This window comes from Sinohyriopsis cumingii, chromosome 6 (assembly GCF_028554795.1).
Source record: "Sinohyriopsis cumingii isolate HCF-2022 chromosome 6, ASM2855479v2, whole genome shotgun sequence".
Lineage (NCBI taxonomy): Eukaryota > Metazoa > Mollusca > Bivalvia > Unionida > Unionidae > Sinohyriopsis > Sinohyriopsis cumingii.
In genome coordinates, this window is record NC_142966.1 from 140,272,737 (window position 1) to 140,299,092 (window position 26,356).

Genomic DNA, 26,356 nt, shown 5'->3' on the forward strand with positions numbered 1-26,356 from the left:
ACAAGGAGACAAACAATTCTGGACCATTGTATTGAGCAGTTACATCGGTTACCTGCTTCCCAATCCCTCCCTGAAATTCTCCTCGAACGGGAACCACGGGAACCTTGTGTCCAGTGTCAGTGCCAGCCACCACTCCAACAACAACTCCATTTTGGGCGGAGACACTCCTTTGACTTCCAGTATCGCCTCGGAGAGCCACAAAACTCTGGAATTATGAGCAATAACAGCCAATTTTACTTAACCTTACCCAGTGACAGTTCCATGGAGGTGTTTCCCAACAACACGTTGTGCTGTTACACGGTCAAATTACCTCAGACCATCCAGTTAGATCACGAAGCCCATTGGGAAGTGGCTTTAGTGGAAATCATTCACCCAACACAAATCAAAAACATCACCGAAAAGCAAAACACTTTCGAGGTGGAAATCCTGAATGCCCAATTGGAGGAAGAAATCAACAAAATCGGGTTTTTAGGGGACACAAGACCAGCCAGCAATCCAGCCTTCATTATCTACACCTTGAAAATTCCTTCAGGTTATTATTTTAGTGGTGAACATTTGGTGGACACTATTGCGGACAGGTTCAACTTAGCCTTTGGCAAAGCACTGAACAGAGCCAAAAAAAGTGTGAAGATTGAGTACCATAAAGTGGCTCATCGTCTCGTGATCAAATTTCAAGATACGGACACATTGTCCCTCAGGTTCAATGGTAGTTTGTTTGAAATTTTGGGTGGACATGCAGAAATGGTCGCAAACAATATGAGCGCCCCAAGATCAAAAGTAATATGGATTTTTACAGAGCTTTTGGAAACCCGGTAGAACTTAACCAAGGGCTTAATTTGATCTTTGTGTATTCCGATGTGGTGGAGTACAACGTGGTGGGACACACCTCTGTTCCGTTACTGCGTGTCATTCCTTTCAAAGTGGATAGTACCACAAACAATGACCAGGAAGGTGCAAACACCTATCACGTACACCGTGAATTTGTACATCCTCACTATTTACCCGTCAGTAAGTCGTATTTAGACACTGTCAACATTGCTATAAAAGGAGATCTGGGACAAAATATTCCCTTCTCCAAAGGGAAAGTTACAGTGAAACTCCATTTTCGAAAACGGTTCTCTAACGAATTGTAAGTCAAGACAGCGAAGAGGGACATTTTCACCCTATAAAATCCGGCCAGATGCGTGTGGAATTTCAGTTTGCAGAAAATCTACGCGCAGATAATACGGTGAACGTCCTCCTGTATGCTGAATTGGACAATACGATATAAACCAACAGTTTGAGAGAAGTCATTCTACACTATTAGAAGTCATGGAAGACTTTTATCAATGTTTGTATAGTAGGGATTCTTTGGACATGGAATGTGAAGATCCTTAGGAAGGAGAACCCCAAGACAAAGACGAAGAAGTCATCATGATGAAGTCTAGATGGCCAGAACAAGAATCACATATAGTTTCCTGTTATGCTATAGTCTTGACAGAAAAAAATTAAGGAATTGATCAAGAAAGATTGCTATGGATGTCATAACGATCATCCCAGTCAAATTCAACACGATAAATGCCTAATGCTGAGTCAAGAAGAAAAATTGGACGAATATCTGGACGAAGCTTGGAGTCTCATCTCGGACGAAGTCGTGTTGCATCAGTGGTATAAAGACTTGCGTGAACATTCTTGTCCACCATTAAACACTCAAGAGATCGATCGTATCGAAGCTCTCCTGAATCAGAGTGAGGAAACGAAACGAAGAAACTGTTATTTGTCAGACATTTTCAAGCAAAAAGTCAGGATCGAATTGATGACTTATTATTACCTGTGAAGAAGAAGAAAAAAGCGCACAAAACATGGATACCTGGGAACTTTATTACCTTTTGAACCACAGTTCGTATACGTCTTCTTGGAATCCCGTCGTCTGTGCTAAAGATGAACTCCCTCATCGCAAACCTCAAGACCATCTAGCTTACGTGATCAACACGGACGACAGTCATCTCCCAGGAACCCACAGGGTAGCCGTTTGCTTTCCTCAAGAAGGATGTGTGGAATATTTCGATTCGTACGGATTGCCCCCTTTAGAAGATGATATCATCGACTTTATGAGAAGAAATGCTCAAACCACCCGATTCAATAATGTGAAATTACAAGGCACAGATTCCTTGGTGTGTGGACAATATTGTGTGTATTTTCTGCATCATCGCAGCCTGGGCTATTCCTTAGAACATTTAGTGACTCATTTTGATCCTCGTTCTTCTTCTAGAAATGATGTGAAAGTAGATCAATGGTTTTGTGACCATTATGCTTATCTTTTGTCTCAAGCTAGGAAACCTAGTGTCAATCAATGGCCTGATGACTTCCAACAGTGGAAATCACAATTTCATTCACAACGTTGTCAGCCCTGTTTAAAGTAGAGTGTGAATTGAAAAAAAATGTTTGGTATTTGAAAAAAATGTTTGATGTTATAGTGTTAGATTATTGTTAAAAAAATGTTAGAGTTGTTTGTTAGTATGAATAAAAAATGTTGTGTTTTGAAGAAAAAAATGCCTTTGTGGTTTGTTTGGCTATAGGAATCTTGATTCATGCTCTTTGACTTCTTTCTATCCCTCCCATAACACTATTTGAACGTTCCGGCTCGAAAACCGTGTAGCAATATTTTCCTTCACGTCCGCGCTTTGACAATAAAAACGGGGAAGTCTCCAGTCTGCCCATCCATTGTTAACTTATCTTCCTACGTAGATGTGCTCAAGATAAGCCAAGTTGAACGAAGCCTATGTGAATTTGCATAGGGTCATGACAAGTCTGATACCGAGACCTGAAGAGATAGACAATATCATAATGTTGAAAGTCACTGAAGACCTGAAAGAAAGCTCTTCAAGGAGGAATTCAAGAAGGAGAAAGAAGAATGGATGGAGAAGTACAGACTTCATAAACGGCAGAGAGAGAGCAACAACAGCAGCAGCATGAACCTGACAAAGGCTTTGTCGATTGTCGTATCGACACCAAAGAGTTCTTCTTCTCTTTTCCGAAGAAGCAGATCTTATCCTGTGAGAAAGCCTGTCGTCAGAGGAGGCCGCCATCTTATAACCTAAGCGATCGCCATAGCTTCAAGTTCCCAAAAACATTTCAGGGCTACCCCATACTCTCGAAAAGAAATAACATTGCATTGCCTATGATATGTTAGTCAGTTAGAAGAAAAAATACAGAAGTGAGTCTATCAGCACATGATTTCTTTATCTTGGTTAGAAAGTGTGACTCTAAGTTGTTCGTTTCCGTCGCTTATCAAAATTTTAAAAATAGTAATGTTCTGTAAAAAAGTGAGTGAGTGTTTCTTTTAGGTCTGTGCGTTTTTGTTTTGTTTTTTTTTGTTGGTGATAATATGGATAATGTAAGTTCGGGTACAACGAAATTAAAAGAATTAGGCCCAGAACTCGGTGTGGAGGGAAGAAACATACGCAACAGCAGCGGGAGCAAGAAATGCAGACCTAGCCAGTTAGCAATGAGGCATTCTGCGTTTGACAATGCCTTTGATGTCGTACACGTTGTCTTTTTTTGGTGACACGACTTGATTTGAAATAAGTACGGGCTAGCGTTTTGGTGAGTACTTAACATCCATGGCTGTCTTGCTGAGCCCCTTTTTCCTCCTTTACCACGCTCGGACAGAAAAATGAGTGTGTGGTGAGACAATTCCCACTCATGTGTAAAGCCTTTCAGTCAGGTTGTTAAGGACTAGTTAGTCCTACACCTGAGTGGCTAAATTTAAAAATAGTCTGTGAGTACATAAAAACCTGGGGGATGAGGCTCTCTTTCCTTCCCCAGGAGTAATTAAAAATCACGCGGTGCGTTATTGAACCAGTGATACATGCTCCATTAGAGCGAAAATCACTTTAATTCAAGTAAGCAAGCAAGCAAGTTCGGGTACCGTCTCTAGCACTCTTGATGACACCAACTGTCTGGGTTATTTTCTTTCTTGCAAGCCCCTATGTTCCACTTCTGTTTGTGATAATAACTTGTGATACTTCACATTTCCTAAAGTGGAAATCTTTACAAGCCGTACAAAATACAAAACTTATATGACTTTGGCTTTCGACACTTGCACAGACTCTTCACTTTATAAGTGTCACGAGAAAATTGTATATCCAAGTTTTTACCATTTTCAAAAACACGCACACACTTGCAGCTTGACCAGAAATATGTACATCTTGTTTTGTGGATAAGTCACAGACAAGTCCAAGCATATATAGGTGGTTATGAACATTAGGAATATCCCCTCATTTTTTCAGAAATATCAAAGCTTGTATGTGCATTTTCCCTTTTCCACTCTATATTAGTGCTTAGATTTGTTCCAAAACAAAAAGAAAAAAGAAACGAAATAATTTTGAAGAAAAAAAAAACAACTGAATTTTGAATTCAGGTTTCTCTCTGTTTATAATTTTTTTCAAGTTGATGGTGCATGACAGAGTACATTCGCCTACCTTTCCAAAGTGAGAGGCATTTCTTCACATGTCATTGCCTTTGTTAAATTCGGTTTCATTGGTTAGTTATCGTTAATCTTTAATTTTTTTCATGCATTTCTTTTTGATAGAAGATTTAAGGCTTTCTATTGTTGTAACGGTATTTATGTTGTTTAGTCTGTTGATGAAATTATCTATAGCAAAGTGCTTAAGATTTTTCAGCTTTTTTTATTATTTCAAGCCCTACAAAAGGAGACCAAGTTTGTCTTCAAAGACGATTGAAACTCTAAATTACACAGGCGTGAAGAAAAAACATCGTTGTGTTTAATCTAATCATGCTTGCCGTATCTCTTTGTGTTTTAGAGGTCATATTTCTTCTTAAGTAAATACACGCATCAATAGACAGACAGATTGGGTCATCATCCTTGAGTTTCACTGTACTTTCGGTTCTTTGCTTCATACAAACCCCAAATTTATTAGTTTGAAAAAAAAAGATAACATGCCCCTCAATACTGTAACACGTTTGTTCTGATTCTACCGATGTGAGTGTGAGTGTTTATGTCGAAATGTTTAAGTGAGATATAAAAAAATGGTCAGCTTGAAAACGCGAACCAATACTGTGACGCGCAGTATTTTGATGTGGTAAGAGGAAATGGTACAACACACACACACAAAGAGGGCTTGTAAGTTCACATTTCAGTGTCTGCACTGTAATGGTAACAACGCAAGAACATAGGGATTATTATGCCACACAGTCCTAGAACAAAACAATGCATCACCCGTTGTAAGCCATTTCATTGGCTATACTTATTTTCTTACCGCGTTCGCTTCGAATTGACTTGAGTAGCTATTCACACAGTGACGAGAATGGCCATGCTTTACTGGGTCTATCCTATAGGCGATTTATATAAAAAAATATTTTTAAAAATTAAACTAATGCACGGACAATCGTACCATGGGGGATCCCATGGAAATTGTGTCCGTCTTATTGCAAAATACATCAACATTTAATTTAACCGTGCAGATCGCTAAACAAACCTCTGATAATACACATTTTGAAAAGTGTTGTGTGACACGCATCGCCATTGTCGTTTGGTGTCTACTTTCTTCTTCGAAAAGAGATCGTTTCGTCTTGACTATAAAAATTTAATTTGACTAAGTTTTACGCACTACTTGAACTCATACATTTACGTTGTAGGTGTAAGCCGTCGTTCTCAGTTTTCTGGAAGTTCGTTTTTGCGTTTATCAGATGTGATACTATTTTGTATGGACCGAACGAAATTTCTTTTGGCATGAATCAGGACTCGTGGTTTTGTGGCAGAAATGGAGAGCATTGATTAAAGCCCAGTTATGTCGTCTTCGAAATCGCTGACACGGATTTGAACTAACACTTCAGGTTTTGTGTGAGGCGATACGGTACATCATTGCCTTTTACTTCCTCAATGAAATCGTTTCATCTTATTGCAAAATTACATTTGACTAGGTTTCATACGCAGCAGGTCTCTGTATATAAGGAGAGTGTCTTAGCGTCAGAGTATTCATTCCGCTCTCAAACGATCAAAGATGGAAGAGTCAGCATAGATCGACCTGCTGGTCAAATATTTGCTAAAAGTCATACGAAAGCATAATTCACATGCGAAAGTGGCAACAAAACTTACTCTTTTGGTCGTTGATTTGATGAGAGTCATACGAAAGTGTGTAAGTGCTAATGAAGTTTGCTATATCTGCAAAGGTAAATGGGTATTTGTCTCCAAAATACCTGCTTCGTCTAAGAAAGAGCGACAAAAGTCAAGATACCTAATATCGTTGTCAGGAGAAAGGACACTGGAATTCAGAGTGCCCTACGAGAAAAGAGAATAAACAAAATACAAGACGAAACAGAGAAGAGGGATTCAGAAGAAGAAGAAGAAATTGAAGATGATGAAGAACTTGTACCAGTAAAGACATGGAAATGGAAAAATTGACAATGTGAGCCGATGCGTTGGCCCTGATGTGAAATTTCATACTACCTTCTAAAAGAGAATAGACTAGAAAGAAAACGTAAGTGTCTCTTGGTCTTGACATTGTATAATAAGGATGGCGTGTTTTGTTTTTACTCACACTTTATGAAATTGTGCTCTTTCACCTCTCTCTATCCCTCTGGATCATGTTTTAGTTAGAATTGAAATGGAAGGATGTTTTCCTTCACGCACGCTCTTTAGGCATGCAAGTCCGTAAACAATAGTCAGTCTATTCATCCATCATTTTTGTGTCTTGATGTTTCCTAAAGCACACACTGATGCCATAAAATAACGGGTTAAATGGGTTTTGTAGTGTTGGGAGTGGGGGTGGGGTGGGGTGTAGGTGTTTGACAGAGTTGGTCATTGCAGGTGAGGGCTTAGGTGCTTTCAAAAAACTTTTTCTTCTTCACTCTGTGTTGATGGAATATAATGGGTTATTTTCTTCACTCTCTGTTGATAGTATATATAAAGGGTTATTTCTTCACTCCGTGTGGATAGTGTATAATGGTTTTCTTCTTCTTCCCTCTGTGGTGTGCGCGCGCGCGCTTGTGTGTGTGTGTGTGTGTGTGTGTGTGTGTGTGTGTGTTAGCGTACGTTGTGTAGATCGTATATTTGGTTGTTTTTTTTCTCCCTCCCGAGTGTGGATAGTATATTTGGGGGTTTGTTTTTTCCTCTTCCCTCTGTGTGTGTGTGTGTGTGTGTGTGTGTCTGCGCGTATGTTGTGTGTGTGTGTGTGTGTGTGTGTGCGCGTGTGTGTGTGTGTGTGAGTGTGTCTGCGCGTATGTTGTGTGTGTGTGTGTGTGTGTGTGCGTGTGTGTATTGGTCTCTGTTTGTCCCTATAAAACTCACTTTATCCCTATCAGATACACTCTACCTACCTACCTACAGTAGCGCGTATTCAGGTCAGCCACTTGCAACACTGTTGCCATTTAGCCCCTAGTGTTCAGTACAGTGACGTCACTGACGCTGGAAATTTTGAGACTATAAATATCGACTTGGGGATTTCCACATTTTGTGGAAATTTTGAGACTATAAATATCGACTTGGGGATTTCCACATTTTGTAGCTATACATATATACTAGAATTCATAAACAGGAACGTCACTCAAGCTGAGGCTATAAAAAGATAGTGGGATTTTCCAAAGGAAAAACCCACAAGTTGGAGCTATAAATAGATAGTGGGATTTCATAGGAATTTCAGCTGATTATAGATACATAGGTATTTATCCACGATCGTCACAGAAGTTGATATTGTAAGTAGTTACTAATTTTATCCATTTTAGTCTAAACCATTGTAACTTAATTTTCGGGGATATGTTTATTTTCCTTTAAATTCTGGGACAATTTCGTCATTTTAACGTTGCTTTTAGTCACATCCATTTTGTCGTTGAGCATTTCCTTGATTATAGCTATTTATAGCATCATTACAATTATGCAAATTTTTGAACACCCCAGCAAGATTTCAGGTCTTGGTAATGCTTTATATATAAATCCCACGCTTGTACTAGTGTATGTATGTTTCTGTCTCTGTTGTGTTTGACCCTCTACCATCATTGTCTCTAGATAGTCCCACCATGTTCAATTCCCCTTGACGCTATACAGATCCACCATGTTCAATTTCCATATGTTAAATTCCCTTGAGGCTATATCCCCCAGGGGTTTCCGTAATGTTAAATTTCCCATTGTCCCTAGACAGTCCCACGATCTATTCCCCATGTTAAATTTCCCTTGTACATAAAGTGACCCACGATTTATTCCCATGTTAAATTCCCCTTGTACGTAGATTGTCCCACGATTTATTCCCATGTTAATTCCCCTTGTACGTAGAGTGTCCCACGATTTATTCCCATGTTAATTCCCCTTGTACGTAAAGTGTCCCACGATTTTTCGCCATGTTAAATTTCCATTGTACGTAAAGTGTCCCAAGGGTGTTTTTAATGCTAATTTCCATTGTACGTAAAGTGTCCCCCTTCACTACTTAAGAGTGTAATGATAACGTCAAATAATAATATAAACAAGAGACTAATGATAATGTCCAATAATGACAAAAATGAGTGCAATGAGAATCCCCATTAATAACAGGAACAAGGAGTGCAATGATAATACCCAATAATAACAAAAAGGAGTGTAATGACAATACTTAATAATAACAAAAACAAGAAGTGTACTGATAATATCCAATAATAACATAAACTAGAGTGTAATGATAATGTCCAATAATAACAAAAAGGGAGTGTAATGGAAATCCCCAATAATAACAAGAACGAGGAGTGCAATGCTAACATCCAATAATAACAAAAAATGAGTGAAATGACAATACTTAATAATAACAAAAACAAGAAGTGTAATGATAATGTCTAATTATGTAAACAAGAGTGTAATGATAATGTCCAATAATAACATAAAGGGAGTGTAATGAAAATCCCCAATAATAACAAGAACAAGGAGTGCAATGATAATACCCAAAACTAACAAAAAATGAGTGTAATGACAATACTTAATAATAACAAAAACAATAAGTGTAATAATAATTCCCAACAAGATCTTGGTCTGTGCAGTTTGCTAGGACTGATCAGTAGAACAAACAAGAAGATTAGGGTCTATGTTGTTTAGATTTGGACTCAACTTGTAAGTGATTACATATCGTATGTGTTAACATAGGAAGGGCTTTTGTTAGGCATTTTATGGCACTGAGACACGTGTTATGCATTACCAATTTAAGTAGACTAAGGCGGTAGCTTACTAATAGAGGGGGAGGCAGATAAGGCGGTTGCCCTGGTGTGCCAAAAGACCCTTTGGGCCATCCTCATCACCCCCGTCGTTATTTACCCTTAGTATGCCATGGCATCACGGAATGGAATCTCGGAAATTACATATTTTGTCAATTCATTCAGATAAAAATAGACGATAATACTGAATGCACCATAAGTGCTAAGAAGATCGAGATAAATACATTCCTATTCTGAGGCTACTCATTAGAATTTGATATTGTCGTTGATGACAAAACTAAATCATAATTCGAATGGAAATGAAGATCCCCATCCACTGACTTGTCTTCAGTGACAGCATTAGAACTAGTTCCAGCCTCTAAAGGCGATGCCATATTATCAAACGTACAGGTGCCTATGAAATGTGGGCTGCGGAGAAATGAGTTCCAGGATAGAACTAGATAAAATGCACCTACATTGTCCAAATGCAGCTAAACAGTTACGATCTTGATCTTGGTCTCTGCATGCATCCATGTTCCGTGTTGCTGGCTTCATTTGCTTTATTAGAGACAAGCCTTTCTCACATATGACACTACAGCCTAGTAGAAACAGGATTAACTTTATAAAACATTAAAGCATCAAATAATTCCACATGTTGACGTTGGGAAATAGATGTATACCTCTCACCCACTATAAAATGGTAGTAAGGGCCCAGTACTGTGGGCCACATTATGCTCTGAACCGCATTATGCTAATAATCGCAATATATACAAAAATCATTATATACTGAAAATAACGTAATGATGAATTATGGAACTCTTTTCGTATCATATTTGTAGTTCTGAAGGTTTTTTTCCCCCATTATGACGGTATTGAAGTTTAATTTGCATGAAATCACTACGTGCTAAACTTGTTATGCGTATCTCGTGCTGATGTCGTCGTCTGAAACTTTACCCTCTTGCTTTACGACCGTGGTTTCATCTTGTAGCATATAGCGCGATTTATTTAACCCATAGACTCAAAGAATAATGGTTTGTAAAGACGTTGTACTTATGCTGTGCTGCAACATCGTTTTATTTCAATAAATTTCATCAAGCGAAGACAAGTTGAATATTACAGAATTATTTCATGGATAATTACAGTTATACAAAGATTTTAACACTAATGTTCACATCTCAACATATTCAAATCAAAATAGAATTATCTCAGACCAGTTTAATTACTTGTTTTCAAGGTGTTTAGAAAAATGCAACGTACTTAAGTAACGTTAGCATTAGTGTTTCATTTGATCATGCTTTAATTTGTTAATTTAACAATACCAGGAAAGAGTTTGATATAAATGATATATATATATATATATATATATATATATATATATATATATATATATATATATATATATATATATATATATATATAAGTAATAACAATTATCTAAATTGGAATCATGCTTTTCAACGATACAGTAAACCATGAAAAGAAAACCTATAAAATGATAACAGATTGGAATTTAGCTGGACAAAATTATTGAACGGATGTTCCATGATTTTGATCACATACTGGCGCAACGAAAAATTATTACAGTGAGGCACGCGACGGAAAATACCAAAGATATCCTGATTGGCTCATAGAATTGATTAACATTATAATTTTGCATATTGTGAACAAAATAAATAGTGACTATCTACTAATCAAAACGCTTTTAACGTCATTGCGAACTATTCTACAATAATGTTGTACTGACCACGACTAATGTGAAGAATTTCATTTTCAGAAGATGAAACAATTATTGGCCTGACAATATTGCTGCATCTGAATTGAAAAACTATTTTTAGAGAATCGGAATAATGTCTCTTATGTCGTACTGGCTGGTAATGGTTGCACAAATATACAGACATGGAGTCAAAGGTTATATAAGCATACTGAGCAAACATTTAGCAGCCAATACAGTACATAAACCGCTAAAACATTTTGTGCGTATCTTTATTAGCGGAGACTATTCAGTTTAGTGATGAACATGCCTTTATTTTCTTTCTTTCTGTTGAAATCCCCATTTTTCCTTAGCTTGTAATTCACAAGGTAGGTTATCATATTACTCTAAGAAGTCAAATTGTGCCTTTGTTAGCTTCCCAGAATCCAAATCAATCGCTTCTACACCCAACTCAGTGCCACCAAATATCATTGTAACTTCAACCCCTTTTCTCCGTCCTCCTTCGACATAGATCTCCCCCAGCTTCGTACATCCCATGTCCTCAACAAATTTGGGATTCCTTTCTGTTGAAATAAAAACTTTGATTTGCATGCCACCCTCTTGGTCATCCAAAGACCTATAAATGGATCCCTCAGAGCGTGCTCCTACTGGTATCTCCTGGCCGATTTCAACAAATTTGCTAAAATGACCTCTGCATCTCCATATGCCGTCTGGTCCTTTTATCAATTTTTCTTCTGGATCCCCCGTTTGGGCAGGTTTTCTTACCGATATACCATATGTGTATCTGCTGATTCTAGAGGACACTATCATCGGCTGGTGTCCGAAAATGACGGCACCTTTCAAGACAGCCAGACCGGCCTCGTTTGGAACAATGATCCTCTTTTGCGGGAAATTTACCTGTATCGCGTCGCGTAACATCGGCGATTCAGAGAAGCCCCCAACCATGAGTATTGTGGTTACACCAGACAGTTCTGGTTTAGCAAACAGGGCTTTAAGATGACCCACGATTGTGTCGCATGTCTTTTGGAAGAATGACTTCATAAGGCTTGGTTCTACCCGCATCTTGTCTCCAGCAAAGACTAGCTTTCCCTGCAAATCTCTGCGTTCAGCCACAAATTCCCGAAAGCTTTGTCCGTGGTCATCTTGGAAAGCTTCGTGGATGGCGATCGGAACCCTTAAAGTTACCTTCTGGTCAAGTTCGGGTGAAACAGTTCTTTTCTTCACTTCAAACTCTCGGAGAAGATCCAAGTAGTCATCTTTGAACTCACTCTCTAACCTTGCAAAAGTCTGCTTGCCACACAGGTATTTCAAAAAGTCCTTGAAGGACTCATCAACCGTTGTTCCACCCCAAGGCCCACCATTCGCCTTATACAGTTCCCTTAGATGACCACTGTTGATTACCTCATGCACTGTAATATCCACCGTACCACCTAATATAAATGAATATATATATATACATACATACATACATATATATATATATATATATATATATATATATATATATATATATATATATATATATATATATATATATATATATATATAAAGAGAGTGTGAGAGAGATAGAGAGAGAATCGAGAAAGTTAGACTGTTATTTTCATCACAAATGAGAACTGAATCCATGCCGAGGGATGAGGCACCAATCGCCTAACTTTCAAGCACCAGTGTCCTAACTTACGCAGACACGCGCGCATCGCCAAAACATGGACGGAATGAATATGTATGTAATGATGAATACGGTTCAAGAGAAAATCACCACAGTCCTGGCTATATAGTGTCTTGGAAGAGTTAGATAGGAAAATTGGTATAGCAGAAACGTTACCTTCTCCCCGGGAAGACAAACCCCTTCAACCAAAACTAAATATGCATCAGGCAACAAATGATTAAAAGTAAAACTGTTCCAGAAAGAAAACTGCCCGGAAAGGTATACGAAACACGAATAAAAACAAAGAAATGTGTAAACTCATTCAAATATAAGGTCAACATATTTCTGCATAAACTGCACTATATATAAATACAGCACTTTCTCAGCTGGAACATCATCACAGGACATATAACACAGAAAACAGGTCACCTCAACTAGCCACCAGTTACGACATACAGTAGGTCGTATGAGGCCTATTCTACTTTCTCAATCCACCGGGGCACGGTGTGTGTGTGTGTGTGTGTGTGTGTGTGTGTGTGTGCGTGCGTGTGTGTGTGTTGGGGTTGAAATCAAGGGGCTAGAGGAAGGAGGTAGAATTAAAGGAAATGCGGTGCACAAAAACTCACTCGCTAGGCAAGAGGAATTAAATACTTGCCTAGATGTATATGTACAAAACAGATGCATTTCTTTTTTTAATTAAAAGGTACATGCATGATAGTATAATTATTTTTTTTTACCTATGCAAGAAAAAGAGAGGAAAGCGCGTATCATTGAATTCCATATTGAAGGTATAATACATGGTCATATGGAGAAAAAATATTGACTTACACCGATATAATCAAAACGCGTGCTCGGGATGGGGGAGACGGCACATATCGCTCAACTCTCATAAACACTAGCGTTCTAACGCACTCGGCCATTCCCTCACCACTAATACCCCACAGAAACAAATTAGATGAAACAAGGTCGATGGAAAGGACTTTACCGCCAGCATCAAGAACCAGGTATCTTTTGCCGGGTTCAAAACAGGAGATCTCGGATCTTCCAGTGTCAGAAAATTTCTCCACCGGGAGATATCTGCAGAAGAACGATGCGGCCTCTGGTTCCAAGGCGATGGATAGATTTTCACTTTGTATGCCAACCTGGTTGGAAAAAAACATTAAGATATATCAGTTGTGCAGTTTAAAAAAGTATCAAAGCTTTCTAAATTAGTCCTAGGTAAAAAGGTTTATTTGGTGAATTGACCCTTTTAACATTCTCCGTGCGCATGCCCATGGTAAAATTCCTCAAGAACTTGCCATATTTTGCTTGAGAGGACAAAACTATCAAACGTATTCAAGGCCAGTTAGAAATTATTGGTAACGACTAATCACACGTAAACACTTCTCTACCATTCAGAATATAAACTATTGTTTATATTTCATGGGGGAAAAATAAAAATAGGTATATGGACAACGATAACTCTACCATCGGATCAACCCAGGTCGGCATCTATGGAGTGTTCTTTGAGAAGGCAGTTTCTACAAATTTTGGCGCTAAAAACCTACCTGTACTGACGTGTAGTAAGAAATCATGACCAACAGTGATTATGTGCACGGGAAAGCATCTGGCTAACAAGATAACTGTTTTATTGTTTGGTCGAAATAAAAGCACTACAGCATCAACTTAAAATGATCATACGATGTTCTTTTGTTTTACTCGTAGCAAATACAAATCACTTCCAAGTTTAATTAACGTTCAGATATATGTATTTGAAACTAAGTGAATAAATATCTCCATTTAACACTTTGATCTTATACTCTTGTTTGCATTTTAATGACCTTTCTTCTCCTTTGTTTGTCTGTCAATATATTCTATTTTTGTCTCTGGTTAATTCATTCATTAATTTTCTCAGTTGCAAATAACTCTTTCATCCATCTCTTAAGTCGTTCGTTGTTCTATTCACTCCTTTGCACATTCATGTCAAATAAAAGATTTAGTAGTGAAAAATCGATTGCTTTTCTTTTTCTACAAATAATACCAGTGTAACTTGAAAGTAACTTTAACAAACAGTAAAGTATCGATCTTCATAAAAAATCATAAGGCGGAGGGTATTAAAATGAAAGGTCGGTCCTCAGGTCAAGATTATCTCAATATTAGTTAAATTTATTTAAAATGTGTTTAGGAAATCGGGATATCTCAAAATTGTATTTTACCTTCAAAGTTATTTTGCTTAAGATTTATCTTTTTAAAACAACCCAAAAACTTTCCTCGTGGCGAACTTTAGTCTAAAATAAATTGTAACTGACTATGAACATAGACGTTCGTCGCAACAATCTATTTTCATTATATCCAGATACTTTCACATGACAAAAATAATACTATATTTTTACGAATGTACTCATTGACAATAGTCAATGCTTTGAAAATTCAAGACTTCTTTTAGTATGAGTTGATCTTCAAAGCTAAACGTTGGCTTGACTAATTCGTAATTATTTGAAAGAAAATATTTTATTTAATGATATTATCTAGCTTTTACATAACAAATGACGATCTCATTCATTTCCCTTCATGACAAATAATGCTGTTATTAAATGCATGATTAAATATTGTTAATGTTCAGATGAAATGTTTCTTATCGATGCTTGAAAGTCAACATTGTAATGTGGAAAATATATGCTTCGTGATATATTAGTCACCAATAAATATTTTTAAAATTTTGCAACTGCTCGCAATGTTGTTCATCAGATGATATTTTTAAAACTGTTCTCTATTCCTCACTTAGATATATAAAACAATTATCAGCCCCAATTTTATCGTAAGTAAGGAATTTAACGGAAAATATATAGTTTTAAGTTATCAAGTGTCGTTCTGAACGCATATAAAGTAGTACATTATACATTAAATCTATATTCACCTGTTCATACATTTGTTCCGTACTTTACTCGTTTACAAATTGTTTTCATTCATGTTGACTTTTTTCGATAATAATTTATTTTTCATTCATTCATTCATTCATTCAGTTCTAAGATTTCTCTACGCATTTACTTGGAACAATGCCCTCTCGCTGTAAAGCCACGCATTATATCCCTCTTGTTTTCGTAAACCACTGCATAAGTTGCCTATAATTTAGCAATGAGAGCCACTGTACATTATAGTCTATTAACTTAATTTTTTTTTCTTCTAGTCATGACAATGCAACAGAGAAGCTACAATCTGACCGTTTCTCAATATACGATAGCGACTATGTTAAACTTGAATTTCTCGCAACTATAGATACGCTTTGTGCCTTGTAAAATGACGAAGACTTTGCCCAAGGAACGAGAATACCATTTCAGCTGCCGTCCTCATGAAATGTTTTGCCTTGTCGTCCCAGATGGCGGGAACTGTCAGGACCCAATGTACATCATTACGCCCTACACCGGCCAGTCTACCTCCCATGGCTGACTGCATGTGATTGACCAGGTACTCGATGGCTGAGGAGAAAATTCTGATAGCAGGAAAAGACTTCCCGTCGGATGTTTGCCAGTTTGTATCTTTCTTCAATTCCTACATTCAGTAAAAAAAATGAATACTGCCAAATATTTGTTAAAATAAACAAACAACTATTATATATAGTATGCATATAGTTCAAACTAGATGACCTCGCAAATTTAACCAAGCTCTATTTTTTAATGTTATTCTTCAGCAATAAAATGTTGAGGTTTTATTCAACTCCTTTAATTTTATGGCGAACTGTTTTGTTTTGTCAACTCCATCAGCAGACATGGTTACACTGGGGGATCAGAGAGAGAGAGAGAGAGAGAGAGAGAGAGAGAGAGAGTGTTTTAATCATACCTGACTGTTGTACAGCATCATCTTGAACTTCTGGAAGTAGTACCAGGCTTCATGTTCCCCGTCCATTAAAAGATCGCTGTACTTTTCCTCCGCCTCGTAGCCAAATGAGTGGAACTGTTGATCGGGGGAGAACAAGATGCAAGTTGGAGTTTTCAGAGACATACCAGCACCAGACCGTGCGTGGAAGTGGTTTGTGCAGCTGATTCTCAGGGGATCTGCTTGAAACTCATGGCCGAAAGAGAAAGCATACCCTGAGTAGGTGGTACCGAAGTCAATGGCAGCCACGAGAGTTTTATGCGACATTTTTCTGAATAATCTCCCTTTACCGAGAATTATCATATGTAAACCCTCACAAACCTAGAATAGATATAAAGTCAGGAACAAATATCAGAAAGATCCAGTTTGAGGCCATCACCTAATGAATGGGTAAAAGCGAATACTAGTAAATTAAGCTGACAAAATTGGATTTAAGATGACAAGTGGCTGTTCTTTGGCTTTGTGGGCTTTACCGTGATATTTCAGCACGTCCTTGTCTTTACATGGCGGCCAGTATATTTGGTACAGGAAGAACCTCAGACCCAGGGGAAACTACTGGAAAGATTTCTCTCTATACACACTATTGACTAACATACGTATGTTTCTGAGAAAGCTTTCCAGCAGCTTGCTTAGACTGCAAATCACGCCGTAAAAAAATAAATAATTTGTTTTTGGGCAACACTCAATGTCGTGAAAATCGCCTAAGATCGCAAACAAGAAATAAGTCAGGCATGACAAGTAAAACTTTGAGAAATTAAAACTACAAGCAGCAAAATATCTATGAAATTATTTCTCCACAAACTTACTTGGCATCTACAAAAACGCAATATTTGACGGAAACATATAAAAGTTGGTTTACAGTGTTCGTGTATGTGATAAATAATAGAAATACCAGAGATAATTTAGAAGAAAGAAAAAGATCGTTTTACACATTTCAATGCCTGCAAATTCTAGTATCACAGTCTTCTTCAAAATACATGCATTAGCATTTGCATCGCAATATTAAACAGGCACAACAGCGTATAGACCGAGGCTACTATGTGGATATTGTTTTGTGTTATTTTGCTATCATTAGGCAATAATAATGGGAAAAAGCGATTTTCAAACAGAGGAAACTAAGTTTAAATAAATACAGGAGGTTGTATCTGCTACTTAGTTTGTAATCCAACACAAAAAGTCCAGAAAGTGCAGAAATAGCCTGATGCTTTTTAAGTCTATGATCCTGTACATATCTCAGAAAGTGCAAACATAAAGAAAACATGACCATGCCAGATAAAAAAGATATCATATTAATCTGAATATACGCGCATATTGGCAAAGAATATAAAGTGTGTGTGTGTGTGTGTGTGTGTGTGTGTGTGTGTTGAAATTAAAAGACATTAATATAGCAAATGATCTACGCGTTGATAAACGCCAGAGCTCCAAGAAGTTCGAACGGAACAACATGCGAATGTAAACCATCAGCACACATATTATACAACTAGGTTAATTGCGTGTCCAAGGACGGGAATTAGACAAAAGTCAAAAAATAGTTTTAATAATTGGTATGAGCGAATTTAAAGGGATTTTTTAAAACATAAAACACAAAAAAGCATTTTAAACAAACTGAAAAGTCGTCGCGAGTTTCAAACTCGCGACCTCTTGTTTGTCAGCCGGGACACATGCAAATGCAGGTGATTATATTGGATGACACAAAGATGGAATAATGGCGGTGGAAATACACACACAGAGACAAACACACACACGTCTAGAACAATATAAACAGAGCAACAATAAATAGCTACATGTCAAGAAATGGAACAATTAACTAACTTTAGAACTCATTTTGCATATCAATGGAGAGTTGCTGTTGTTGTTGTTATTGTTGTAGGATTTAACGCCATTTTGCAGCACACGATAGGCTATACATGGTGACCAGTATTAATGGCGGAGGATGAACCCGGGAAATCCCCGTAAAGAACCACCAACCCTCCAGAAGCTACTGGCAAGCTTTCTCACATACCCACATTGGCCAATTCCGAGATTCTAACCCACGCAGACAGATGTGAGATGGCAGTGATCCGTAACGGAGAGCGCTTTAGACGACTCGGCCACTCATGGCCCCTCAATGGAGTGTGAGTCCGATACAGACTGACAAACAGATTTATCAACCCCGAGTAGATACGTCTTTTAAATTGATATACACCACCTTTGATCCTTAATTTGCTGTAATAAGTTGCTGTTTACCAGGAAAGACAGGAAAACAAGACTATACTACAATAAAACCGACTCTCCTTTCTGAGATGCTGGCGTTAGCATAGCAGATCAAACATGTTTTTTCGCAGATAATGAGCACAACGCTAAAACCCGAAAAGAAGTAAACGATGAACAATTTGCACGAATCGTTATTTAAACAAGAATAAAATTGGTTCTTTGGAAAAGTACCAAAGAGGACGTCAATGAAATATTGCATGATGCAGTCGTCAGTATGTTTTTCATTTATGAAATTAATTCAAATGGAAGCTTGTTTTCTCTTTTTTACGCGTTAGATGCTTCCCGATAAGGTCACTAGCAGACGATATTCTGTCCATTATACCTGGACGATGGGCAACCTGGCAGTTTCTCCTATATGCGACCACCAAAACTGACCACTTTTAACAAGGCACACTGAAGCAAAATCAGCTTATAAATTACCAATATAGATGCTAACAGAAAGCCTGACTGGCGTTCTGTTTATGTGGGGGTTTTTTGTAACAGTATCTTGAGATTCAAATAAGTTATTTCAACTTCCAAACACCATATAAACTCAACGGTAAATCTGCAAGCATACCACAAATATGGCTGCTGATGACGTCATTTAGGAACTATCTATGTTAACCAGCAGGAACTTGTCTACTTCGCCTTTATAGTACGTAATTCAAAAACTTGTCAAGAAAAGTAAGTCATAACAATCATCATTTACTTGTTTCTGAGTGTTGCAAAAGGGATAAATGTGAATCCACACATGCAATTGCATGACCGTACATTTAACAGTGTCCGGTAAGCTCAGCTACAGGCACAGCACTTGATTCCTGGGTAAACTAATGTGTACACTTACCAATTAACACAAGGTAACTAACTCTCGCCGGTCAAAATCTGAGCCCTCGATGACTCCGATCTAATTTTCCTACACTATCTGCGCATTCAGTCACTCATAACGTACACCACTGTAAAGAAGACACTCCACACCTTTCATCCATTACCATTTATGTAACCTTACTGATTCTGAAAGGCTAATTTTGTGAACAGTTTATCCGTTGCTTCGTGTATTCAACACATTGATGATAATTCCAGGGCTCAACTTCCGGTCTACATCGGAGTAAATGTGATTTAATCGTGACTGCTTCAATGATTGGTTCATTTAATGAGCCTTTTCAAACATCGCTTTCAATCGCTACATATTGGCTTAATATGCAATCGGAATATCAACGGTATTTTCTGTCAAGTCGTTTCACTGTTCCGATCGTTACATGTGTTCAAGACTATGTGACATCTGCCGGGAAAATATTTAACAACATTTCTTGACATGTTAAATACATTTAATTTTTTCTAAGCGCTTTCTGAATAGTTATATATGATCTCTGGTTGTGAGAGAAGAAAGTTGTTTTTTTTTATAACTGTAGACTTATTTAATTATTAGTTAAGTAATTATCCGATTTTCAACTGACATGTTATCTACATAATGTTCTTGATTGCTTTGTAAACATTTCTCAGTATGTTAAATACTATCAATCTTATATAGGATTTACCCTGTCAAGAAAACAAAAGGATTAACTTGGTTAGTTCTTGTGAGTTATTTGTCACTAATCTGCATACCCAAACACAAAATTGAATCTCATATTGGATTTACACTGTCAGAAAAACAAAAGGATTAACTTGGTTAATTCTTGTTTAACTATATGTCGCTAGTTTACATATCCATTTACAAAACTTTATTCAAAATGTATACATGTTATGACCTGTAGAGCTAACAGCCCTTAACCAACCTTGTGAGGCAGGTGATTGGATTTCGTTATGTAACAATTTACTCTTTGCAAATGAAAGCTATTTTATTTTGGTAAACTTCACTTGTTTAAGCACTGCAAGTGTGTTTTGAATGTAAAATGAATATAGCACAATTATTTGCTGTTGAAAAGGCTGTTGAGGGCCACGATATCATTTTGTTAGGCCAAAGTGGGACAGGCAAAGGTTTTGTGGTTAAGGAAATACAAAAGAAATTGTCAGCAGCAGGTAAAAATATCAGTGTAACTGGCACAACAGACATTGCAGCACTGAATGTGAAAGGAGCATAGTGCATTCCTGGTCTGGGATTGGTGATGCTAGATATGACAGTGATGAACTATGTAGAACACTTCTCACTGATGAACATTTTGATGCATATAAACAAAATAGTTTGAAAGCAGACTGTTTTGATAATTGATGAAATTTCTATGCTTTTACTGAAACGTTTTGAACAAACTGAATATGTATGTAGAATGATTAAACATTCAGATTTATGTTTTGTAAGTATACAAGTTATTGCAAGTGGGGGCTTTTTCAGCTTCCGCCTGTACCTGACACATTGACGTCTGATTCGGGTGAATATCATTTCAAATCCACCATTTTTGCAATGATATTTGGGCATACAATTGTCTCTGATGAGGTCATAAGACAAGATGAATTAGATTTCATAAAGGTTATCAATGCTGTTTCAAAGAGAGAAATACCTGAAGATACCAAAAACTTGATATTGGGGCTACAGAGACCTCTCCCCCCTGGAGATGACCCAATAAGACTTTGTGGACGGAACTTTGATTGTTACATATACAATGCATGCAAACGTGTGGAAATGGATGGTGTATCAAAGTGTTATCAGTCAGTAGATGAGAGAGACAATATTCAGTGCAATAAGATGTGTGTTTTAAAAGTGTTACACTTGAAAATTGGCTATACAGTTATGCTGGTCAAAAACCTATGCTCAGCACTAGTACATGGTTTACTGGGACAGGTTGTGGCAATGAAGGAAGACACTGTGACAGTTGATTTTTTAAAGAATTTAGTTCAGTTGGGAAGAGAACATTTTACTGTTTACAGTACCATTGATAAAAAGACTGTAGCCACAAGGTATCAGATTCCACTCATTCTGTCTTTCAGCATTACTATTCACAAAGCACAAGGATTGACTTTACATAGAGTTGAAGTTGATGCATTAAATATTTTTGTACCAGGTCAGTTAGGTGTGGCAATGGGGAGAACCAGAAAAAAAGTGACTAAGGGCTATCAGTTTAAATTCCAACTCTGTGATGCCACATAGACCTTGCATGTATGAATTCTACAATACAGGTTTTGTACAGTTTGATTCAAGTTTAGAATGATGTAGACATTATGTTTCTTTATTAGAGAATCTCAGTGTTGACTTTGATTATGAAAGAGGTTCTGGTTCTGATAACTCTGACTTTTCTGATAGAGCAGTTTTAAAAGTTGATGAAATGTTGTCCATTGGGGAAGACATGCCTGCTTCATGTAGTGACCAAAAATGGAGGTTAACTACAGTTGACTCTGACATTTTAGAGCATCATGTTGACCATACAAAAATGAAACACCTTATCCCAGATAATGCAATAACACCAGAGTAAATGAGATTAAAAGTAACACTAACAGCAATCATCAAAAATCCACTGGAAGAGTTGAATACATTTTTTTTTATATTGTACTAAAAATTCAAAGTATTTTAATCAAGTATGTGGTAATATAGAGGTCAGAAAACCAGATTCAAAAGACACGGACTGAATATTTATTCTGAAGTTTACCAGTTTTCAGTGTCTCAAAAATGCATCCAAATGTTTGAAAATTTCATGAATTCGGTGGCAAATGATGATACTTTTTTTGCATTTGGAACGATTTTGACAGAATCTGTGAAATTGTTTTAGACAAAAATACTACTGATATTTTCAATACCACACCAGTTGCACGACAACCTTCCATACTTGTATCAGAGCCAGGACAAGACAAATTAAGGTATATTGCAGGTAGATGTATTGCAAAGAGCAGATACCATAATATGATGAAAGGAAAGAACAGCTTGTACAGAAAGGACAAAATTAACTTGGTCAGTCAATGTTTCTTACAAGTAAAAATGTTAGACCACCTTACAACTTCAGCTATTGATTTGGAAAACAACCACAAGTATAAACAGACCTTGCACGAGACACAAAGAAGACAGAATATCAGCCATGGTCTAACTAACATCAAGGACTCTGTATTTGAATTTTTCGTGCACGTTGACGATAAAAGGAGGCAGTATCAACATGCAGATGCATTACATTGGCATGGTGCAGGGAGTTTACAGTATTGTAAGACAATAATACTTAAGGATGAGACACTGAAAATTGGAAGTTGCTGTACATAAAGTTTGATCCCAGTATGAGTGTCACACAAGTGGACGACGCCATGATTGCTTCATGTATCAGAAATCTATATGAAGATTTGATAGGTCGTTACAGTAGACTAGGTGGCAGTCAATTCAGAAAAGACACCATTTTTAGTCTTGGAAAATTGAAATCAGACAGTTTGAGAAAGAGGGTGGTCATGAGATCAAAGTACAAACACAGCAGTGATGCATTAGCTTTGGACATGAAACATATCTTAGAAGATCAGTCAGAAAATAAACTGTATTCCCCACTTAGAACTGAAATCACAGATTTATGAACTGAAGGCTCTAGTATTTACTAGCTTCTTGAAATCGGATCTATGTAAAGCCTATGGCATAGAAGCAGGAAATGTACAGAACACTGGTCTAATTAATAAACTATGTACCTGCTTTGAATGAAATGCCAATGCCATATTTTTTAGTACAGAATAATCCTGTTGCAAGTTCGTCGAAAGTTAGTAGTAATCAAGACACTTCCAGCTGAAGCAAAAGTCATTCACGTACTAGAAAAAGAACTACAGTTGGAAAAGAAAAATGGAAAGGAAAGGGTAATGGAAAGAAGAAAATGGAACAATATGACAAAAGTAACACTGATCATTCAATTTGCTCTATATGTAGACGTCATTATGTAGAGGGTGAGTTGTGGATCCAGTGTGATTTGTGTAATGAATGGTTTGATTGTTTTTTCAGGGCATAGATGAAGAGACACAGAACGAAAACTGGTTCTGTACCAAATGCTATCAGAAAAAGAGGCAATGCTACATCAAACTTCACTTATATAAATATGGCAATATTGTCATATTTTGTCATTGTGCTTTTGGACTTTGGTTGCATACACTGAACTCATATGCACTTGTTTGTATCAGTAAAAAGGGAACAATAATGACAATTTGATCTTCCACTCTCAGTGACAAGTTAAGTGTTAGCAATGGATGGTGTTATCATAAGTTTTCCCCTATTTAACTAAAATGTACTGTCTTTACTTTGCATCACCCTAAATCTTTTAAATTATTTTACATGTTCTGTATGTGATCATAAATATTCAATGTACTGCATGTGTTGTTCGAATGATTATTTTTGGATTGCATTTCTTTCTTTTTGGATTGCATTTCTTTCACTCTTCAGACATATACTGTCTTGCAGCCATGTGTTACAGCTGGATCTGTTTTTTCAAATAATTTGTATACTGAACACTTACGAATATTGTTTTATGAAATCAAAAGAATACAAAATATTGTGTTGTTAAAAAGGGTGATGTGCAGTTAACAATGATGCCAGTTTGGTTATAGTCTCAGATAGTAAAGGAAGATACCTGAAATCTCACTTACACATTGTAGGCATCAATTCCATTACAATTACATAGGTTGACCAAAGCTGGGGAGCTTAACAACAAGGCATTGATTTCCTCTCAGAGTCTTAAGGATCTTGCGAACATATACAGTAATTTAATGACAAGGTATTTTTTTGGCTTGGAACATGTGATGTAGCAAAAAACCAGATGGCAACTCATTCTTCTTTTGCACATAACCATTTAAGATTTTTATCAAAGTGCAATAAACGTATTGGCTATTAATGCTTTTTGGAAAGTACCCCCAAATTAAATTTGGACTCCTTGAAATTCCTACTATGTTTAACATATTCATTTATTGGACCTAGTGAGAATCTGGAAAATGAAAAGATTGTCCAAAATCTTAGCTGAAACTGTATTGTGTATTTAATCATTCAATTTTAATCTACTATTAGATGACATACATCCAAATCCAATAGTGGCAAGATTACTATTAGATGACATACATCCAAATCCAATAGTGGCAATATATTGGCTATGCATGATTATGAAATGCCGTTTTGAGTGGGGTATTTCTAAGTTTCCCTAGTGTGAAAAGTTTTAATACACACATATGAACCAATAAGGTTTTAAAAGTACGCATATAAAAAACACTCCTCACAAAATTTCAAAATTTAATGAACACTCCCGGTGTATGGATAAATACGGGAGAAGATAAGAAAACTGGGTTAGATTTGACATACTTTGCTGTCCTAACATGAAAACAAAAAATAGCACTCAAAACATATAGCACACACATATAGCAAACATGGGACGTAGGTGACCCTAGCAAGGTCGACAAATCAAACTAGGGAAGAGACCCCGAGAGGATAACAGAAATCACTCTCGGACGATCAACCCTATAAACACACTAGAGAAACTTAGAAATACCCCACTAAAAATTTCTAAACAAATAAAAAGTTTTTAAAAACCTTTTAAAAACAACACAAGCAACACACCTTTGGGGGAAACAAAAACACATAAACCTTTTAAAGCTTTGGCTAAGGGGGGGGGGCATCTGTCTGGTCCCCCCCAAAAAGAAAAAAAAAAGAACCTCATCGGGTGACGCTGGTATGATGTGGATGATCAAACCAAGCAAACGTGGAAGTTTTATTATATGCATGTGTTTGTGATTTGTGTATGTAGTTGTTCGTTATATTCTTGTTGTTCTCATATCTACACCATTTCTCTGTGTTGTAATTAATCTTCTAACCAAAAAGAAAGTACTCTTTCACTTCAAGAAATGAAAAAACAGACCCATAATACCAGCATGTCAAAAAGCAAGGTAATACAAAATACGTATCTAATCGAACGGTGACGGTAGAGTAAAAAGAAAGTCTGTCCGCTACCCACCCACCCAAAAAAAACACAACAACAAACACAAAAAATACCACAACAAACAAACAAAACAAAATAAAGTTAATTCTGGGCCCTCCTAATTAAAAACAAAAGTTGTTTCATTTACATCTGGGATCCCTAATAAGCCATTCTTCACCCCCACCCTTGCTAGCTTGGGCAATTGCAATGTCACTGGTGAAGGAACTATACTAGGGCGATATAAAAGGGGAGACAACTCATCCTTACTTAGCCTTGACAGTTCAAATTTGTTCAAGTAAATGGGTATCAAAAGGAAAAACGACGTTATACTCGTTGTATATGAGAGAGAGAGAGAGAGAGAGAGAGAGAGAGAGAGAGAGAGAGAGAGAGATAGTACTGAATGTCAAGAAGAAACTGTTACGGCTGAATTAAATCTGCCTTTTTGAAGCTTATAACCACCTTTTTCGCTTCCCGTTATCTACCGTTCAGTAGTATGTACTAAGAATTTAATCTGCCTCGCCTATATCATATTTTCTTTCTTACCTGTTATTCTGGTTTTACACAGTTTGCCTACAGACTTACCTGGCAGCATTTTTCGCATACCCTAGTCACTAACCTGTATATATGACAGCTTCTTTCAGTTTAGAAATATATTTTACTTCCTGGTCACGTATTTAACTTAACATAATTAGTTATTAATAGCATATTTGCCGCGGTAGACTGGGCCGGCCAATTTTCTTCAATCTTTAAATTGTCGATATCGTCACAGTCTCAATAAGATGCCATTTTTAATTAATGATAATCTATTTTCGACTGATTATCTGTGGAGGAATATAAAAAAAGAAGACATTGGCAAACTAAATGTACATCGACAAGTGTGCCTGGTTACGGGTTGACAACAACTTACAGGAAAAGGCCTACTGT

At 37.0% G+C, this 26,356-nt stretch overlaps 1 protein-coding gene across 3 annotated transcripts; it reads right to left on the bottom strand.

Moving 5' to 3' along the window:
• Window positions 1-10,200: 10,200 nt before the first annotated feature.
• On the bottom strand, window positions 10,201-26,144 carry LOC149798124 (heat shock 70 kDa protein 12A-like). 3 transcript variants are annotated; one of them, XM_089963211.1, is made up of 5 exons: window positions 26,049-26,144; window positions 16,326-16,682; window positions 15,819-16,037; window positions 13,495-13,651; window positions 10,201-12,291 (listed from the first exon to the last, which is right to left on the bottom strand). In XM_089963211.1, the coding sequence occupies exons 2-5, from the start codon at window positions 16,662-16,664 to the stop codon at window positions 11,243-11,245; spliced, it is 1,764 nt and encodes a 587-aa protein (XP_089819337.1). In that variant the 5' UTR covers window positions 16,665-16,682; window positions 26,049-26,144; the 3' UTR covers window positions 10,201-11,242. The 3 variants fall into 3 exon arrangements, with proteins under 3 accessions (XP_089819337.1, XP_089819335.1, XP_089819336.1); XM_089963209.1 differs by having other exon boundaries at window positions 26,015-26,097; XM_089963210.1 differs by lacking the exon at window positions 26,049-26,144 and having other exon boundaries at window positions 16,326-19,997.
• Between the last annotated feature and the right edge of the window lie 212 nt (window positions 26,145-26,356).